Raw genomic sequence first — 6000 nt, 5'->3', positions numbered from 1 at the left:
CCAAAATCCTGAGAAATCAGCTGAAAAGAATTTTTAAAAACCTTTAAATTTTATCTTTGGAAATGTAATGTTAATATATCAAAGGCCAAATGTAAGCAGTTGCACTCAAAAGGAAATTAAAGATAGTACCAATTTAAGAATGCAAAAATATGCTGTAGATAGAAGATTCTACAAGGCCTAAAAGCCTGGGAATGGCTTTTATTTCCTATTGCTTTTGGGCGTCCACATTAGAGCAGTATTGCCAGGTAAAGGTGCACTCAGGTAGGCCTCATTTCTGAAATAAACTGCTCCACAATCTCAAATTGGACACTATAATCTTTCCTAAACAGAGCTGGTTTCAGGCTCATATCCTATATCAGGTGCAGTGCAAAAAAAGTGTGATTTTTGTAACTAACTTTTAAAAACAAAAAATTTATTCTCGAAGTTTGTAACATTTAGAGAGGATTAGCAATGTTAAGGTGTTAACATGACACGACGTGTGACCCTGGGACAGACGTGGTAGGAGTGTCTGGTACTTTTAGCACCATGCAGTGTCTCTTAACACAAGAATCAAACAACACGTAATTTTTAACAGTTTGTAATAAGAGCAACTCCCCTTTAAGATCATATGCAATGGGATAACGGAGCAGATTTGGCAGTGATGAAGAACAATGGTTATTGATGCCATCTGTTACGACCAGGTGAGAGGGGTCTCGGGGTTCCCTCTCAGCCTTTGCCTGGTTTAACTGTAACAGGGTTTAATTTTTAAAACACCATGTTTTTAGCTCCCCATTAGTAAATCCTTGTTCACTGCTCCAATTGTAAGGCAAATAAATCAAAAAGGTGCTTTTAACTTATCCCAAGTTACTTCATCTTGGCTTGGGGAGCTACTCGCTTCAGTCGCAGACCTGTTAGTATTCTAGCACACACAACCACAAGAAAACCTGTATTAAAATCTTTTCTCTTTTTTTTATTGGGAACAACTTGACTTCCCACTTCCAATTTCCCTCATTTGTCTGTGGGTCAAATCCTGGACGGTAGCCCCCAAATTTCTGTTACGACCAGGTGAGAAGGGGTCAAGGGGTTCCCTCACAGCCTTTGCCTGGTTTAATCGTGACCATGTTTTTTGCTCTCCCTTAGTGAATCCTTGTTCACTGCTCCAATTGTAAGGCAAAGAAGTCAACAGGTTTCCTTCGATTTAAAGAAGAAAAGTAGAAGTTCATTAATCTTAAACTGTAATCCAGTTAACGACTACGAATATGCAATGCAACCACGCTAGCATGCATATGCGATAAACACACACACAGACAGAAAAAGTAGAAGGAATAAAAAGGGGAAAAGTTTGAGGCAATATTTGGTAGTTACATTCCTTTAAGTCATTAAGTTCAATGTGGAGTCTTTGATTGCCGGTAAGTCTTGCAATTTGTTGGGGCCCAGTTCATGCTTCAACTTGTTTCAATGTCGGAGTCTTTTCTCCCTTAAGGCTTACATGTCTTCTGTGGGTCCGGTGGCTTGGGGAGAGAGAGAGAGAGAAAAAAAAAGAGAAAAAGAGAGAGGCTTCCTTGCTGCAGGTTCTAGTTTCAAACTGCCAGACCTGCTGAGTATTTCCAGTTTTTATTCCAGTTCCGAACTGCCTTCTATCTGTTTCTCTGTGGCACAATTTAAAAAAAACCCGGGTTGCCCAGGTTAGTCATGTGACTAGCTGGTTTGCCCACTTCTGTTTGTGGATACTGCCATCTTAGCAGTCATCCTGGAATGTGAGCTTCCTCACCTTCAATGTCTGGTGATCAAAGTCCGTTGTGGGTTAAGTGGACCAGGAAATAGTCCTTTGTCTCCACAAGCACTGTCTGTTAGTATGCAGATGCCCTTCCAGCCAAGTGTCTGGTGATTTTTTTTTTTAAAACGAGTCCTTTCTTCACTCCAGCAACAGTTTAAAATCAAAGTACACATGACAAAATTAATATGCCTCATTCTTGGCAGGTTGGGGGTGGGGGTGTGGGGGGGGGGGTGCGGATCTGCGTGACACCATCCAACAGCTGGTGTCTCTTCCCCTCTTCCACCACCTCTCCTGATATTTTCCCTCTGGACGTTTTGAAATCAGTGGCCTGCCCACACTTAGCAGCCACCACAGAGCCCCCGTGCTATTACGTGCGGGGGCTCATTAGCATCACTGCGATGCGACGCCCCCTCCCCCATTACGTGGGGAGAGGTGGGACATCCAGCGCAGTGAGGGATCTTTGGTCACATAGCTGATCCACGATGTGTTTTTTATATAATGTAATCCACCTTAAATTTCAGATGAACAAAAAAATCAGTTTGCACCTTGATTTTGCTTCCTTTGACTGCTTATTTTATTAAGATTTACAGAACACCAGGGTTTTATTCATAACTTAATTGCTATGCTGTTAAAGTGACTGGTTTGCCTCTTACATAATTCCAAGACACTTGTGCTGTAGCAGACTGAAAATTAAAAAAAAAAGTGTACAAAATACTACAATAATCTGGAAAAGTTCAGAGCTCACTTCATCTTCAAGCATGATGTTACCACATTATGTAACAAAAAACAAAAAGCTCTTTTAAACATCAAAAGCTTTTTAAAGTGTCAAGTCTCCACAACTGTTATTTCACAAACATTTCAACATTCTGCTCTATTTTGGGGGGTGGGTGGGTAAGTGCTCAGGATAATTAAAAAAAAAATTAAAGATGCTTTTTTTGGCCTTTTTTTTTGAGCACCTCAATTTTCATTAAATGAGAACTTAAATCATGGCCCAGGTTGATGTGATGCAAATCTCTTTTGTTAGGGATGTCGATGAAATGAGTTGCAGTGGTCTTAAAAAAAAATGTATTTAAACTGGCAGTCCAACAGGCTACAAGATGACTGCTGTGCAAACAAACATCTAACAGTGGTGGATCCTTCTGAGACTAGGCAGAGTAGAGAGAGACTTACAATGCACCTAACTGTACCCTACACACAGGAACATTATGTTGACATTGGGTGCTTGATACGGAAAGTGCACCACATTCCACATCTTGGTTTATGCAGATTGACCAAAAAAAAAATGACGATGGAGTCAATGCAAAAATCTGGCAAAATTAAGCACTTCAGTTAATGCTGGTCCTGGAAAACTCCCAACAGTCTTACTATCAATTTCAGTTGGGTGAGGATATTCTCCCAATAGCTGTGGTGATGATAGAGCTATTCATCTCAAAACAGGCACAGCTGCCCTGCAAATGGTTCCCATCTCCCACACAAAATTACAATTCATCGCCTTGTTTGACTACAAGCAGCTCCCATTTGATGTGACATGGACAGTCACATTTCAGTATCAACTTATACATGAGTTCTTTGGAGGATGAAGAGCTGTACCTCACTACAAACCCTTTCTCTCACTCACTGTGGTATTGAACAGCACCCATTGCTGTGACCCAAAGGAATTTTCCCCTCATCACGTACATAAAAAGCATGAAATCAAGTGTGCGTCACCCTGCAATCAAATGCTGGAGTTAAGATGAACTTTCTGCTGTTGGCATGTCTGGACTCAGTAGAGCAGACAATAATTGGGTGGCTTTCATCAGCAGGGTAGGAGACCTGCGGAGTGTTTATACACACTTGATTACAATTGAGGCTGTAGGACTGGCAAATGGCTTGATAACACTGCATGGCTAGGAGGACCTGTAAAGAGAAAGGCAAGGAGGGGCAAGCAACATGTGTATGTGTGCGTGGGTAGACACAGGAGGAATTGTACAGTGGGTTCAACTTACGAGGCTGCAATTTCACGAGTCCTGGTGCCATCTGTAGCCAGCACAAGACCTACAGTGAAGTATCCCATGAGCTTCAGAATTGAGAGACTAAATTCCAGCCTTAAATCGCCAGCTCAGGGATTTGTTACACAATAGTGAACAGATCGGCTGAAAATTTGAAATTCAATAGCAGCACTATGGCAGCTTGAAGCACAGGACAATCTCAGGGATATTATAGTCAATCGTGCCCACATGAAAATCCTACCTGCTGGAATTGGTGAGCAAAAACCTGTCATGTCACATCATGCACTTTGCACAAAGAATGCCACAGTCTAGTTTTGAAACAAGGGCTTAACTCAGCCCATTAACAGTGAGTTACAGTCAAATATGGAAAGCAAAATAAGGCACATTCCATTGAATTGTCCTGTGACCCCCAAAATGCACTAAGTGACAGAAGACTGTACACTTGTTGACATCTACCAGCTTCCCCTCTCCCTTGCTGCTCTTTGGTTTAGGATTGCCTGCAAGAAGAATTCTGAGAGCGCGCAGCCATTTTGTGTAGCTCTGCTCCTCCTGTGATATCACAAAGCTCTGCCCAGTGACATTACAACTTGAAAATCTACCCATGATCTTGCGGCCCCGTCGTAACGTCAGTGGGTAGGAAAACTCCCAGTCCCAGCTAAAAAGATCTACACAAAATGTCTGGTTCCAGCTCATTTCTCAACCAGCAGTTTCAAAATTTACAAAGAAATCAGTTAACTGATGGATGGGGCAATTAGGCAGAAGGCACTTCCTGTGCGACAGGGGTTGAAGTTAGAGTTCCCACCCCTGGCACAGCATTCTTCATCAATATAATTTTTTTTTTTTAAACAATCATTGTTCCGTTAGGCACCAGGCTACGCAGGTGCCTTCAGTAGTGCAAACACCGCAGCATTCACTCCAAACATGCCCTCGGCATGCTGCATGGCTTTATTTCCAGCGATGCCTAATTAGCGACGAGTCATCAGTAAGACCATCGCCATTTCGCCGGCTGTGAGGAATAATCAGCAGAATGATTGAAACGAGAAGGATAACACCACACAGCGCGATCAGAGCATAGGAAATGATCCAGAGTGCAGGCTCTGTCCTTGGCCCTTTGTTGATGCAGTTGCTTGAAACATCTGCTGCTGAGAATGGACCAGCAATTTCAGATACTGCGGAACCATCAATGACTGTTGATAGACAAAAAAACAAATCTAGTGTTAATGGCATAACTCAGCTGGTTAAAAAGACGTCTTTTGCCAAGAGCAATTTCCCTCAATCCAATCCCCCATGGTTTAGCATGTTGGTGCTTCAAAGGATTAGCAGTCAACACTAGTCCTGTTAAAATGGTCTCTTCCAAGGCTAATATAAGACACAGGCCTGTCAACGTTCTGCACTGGCTCTTTCCCGACACCTTGGGTTGGTAGTAATTCAGGCTTTTCAAGAGCACAACAGCTATTCTGTTAGTAGAGATATCAAAAAAAAAAGCACATTTGTAGGAAGAATAATTGATTTGGTGCCAACTGACCTCTGAACAGCTGATGAGCAACATTGGGAATCAGTTTGGTACTGGAAGAAAAAAAAAAGCGCCCCAACCCCCAGAGTTTTAGATGACCTGAGAACATCCATTGTCTGTTCCACGTGGCAAATGCACAAGGTAGGATTCTAGAAGTCCACACAATACATGGCCCATCACCACATATGCAGGAGGTGATTCTAGATAGTCAGAAAGGAAGGAGGGAGGGAAGATTTGATGTGCAAGTCAGAGAGTTATGACAGATGATCTGTCTCCCTCCTGTCAGTATACGAGGGAAAGGAAAGTGTTCATTCTCAAACACTTAAAAAAAAAACAGCTCATTGGATCTTTCTTATTTCGACTTTATGAACCCCAGTACTGGAGTTAGAGAATTTGGTGGAGTAATAATATTCTATTTCAGATGTTTTCAACACATCTGACCAAGTGGTTAGCACATTTGGAAAATACACTGAGTTTCCTACTAGGTGTATCACTTTTTCACAGCTTGTTCAATTTGGCTGCCCTTGACTGATTCAGTTATGGTCAATTGGTGGGGCACTGGACAAATGGCAAGCTCTAACCTTGATGAGAAATCCTTCCCTATTGCAGGGAATGCAACAAATGCACTTGGCACTATAGATCTGTTCATGGGTTATTTAATACAATACTATTCTACAATTGAAAAGGAAAAATTGCACTTTTATAAGCACCATATTCACTATTATATCATTCATCTTACAACT

The 6000-nt window shown here is 41.9% G+C and overlaps 1 protein-coding gene across 1 annotated transcript in view; it reads right to left on the bottom strand.

Annotated features, from left to right (window-relative positions):
* Positions 1-2315: 2315 nt before the first annotated feature.
* bace2 (beta-secretase 2) overlaps positions 2316-6000 on the bottom strand; it is a 62227-nt gene continuing 58542 nt past the window's right edge. Inside the window, exon 9 of the mRNA XM_068041202.1 lies at positions 2316-4931. Coding sequence (XP_067897303.1) covers positions 4690-4931 — 242 coding nt within the window. The 3' untranslated portion in view covers positions 2316-4689. The remainder of the gene's footprint in view (positions 4932-6000) is intronic.

Source organism: Heterodontus francisci, chromosome 10 (assembly GCF_036365525.1).
Source record: "Heterodontus francisci isolate sHetFra1 chromosome 10, sHetFra1.hap1, whole genome shotgun sequence".
Lineage (NCBI taxonomy): Eukaryota > Metazoa > Chordata > Chondrichthyes > Heterodontiformes > Heterodontidae > Heterodontus > Heterodontus francisci.
This window is presented reverse-complemented; position numbering and strand designations above follow the sequence as displayed.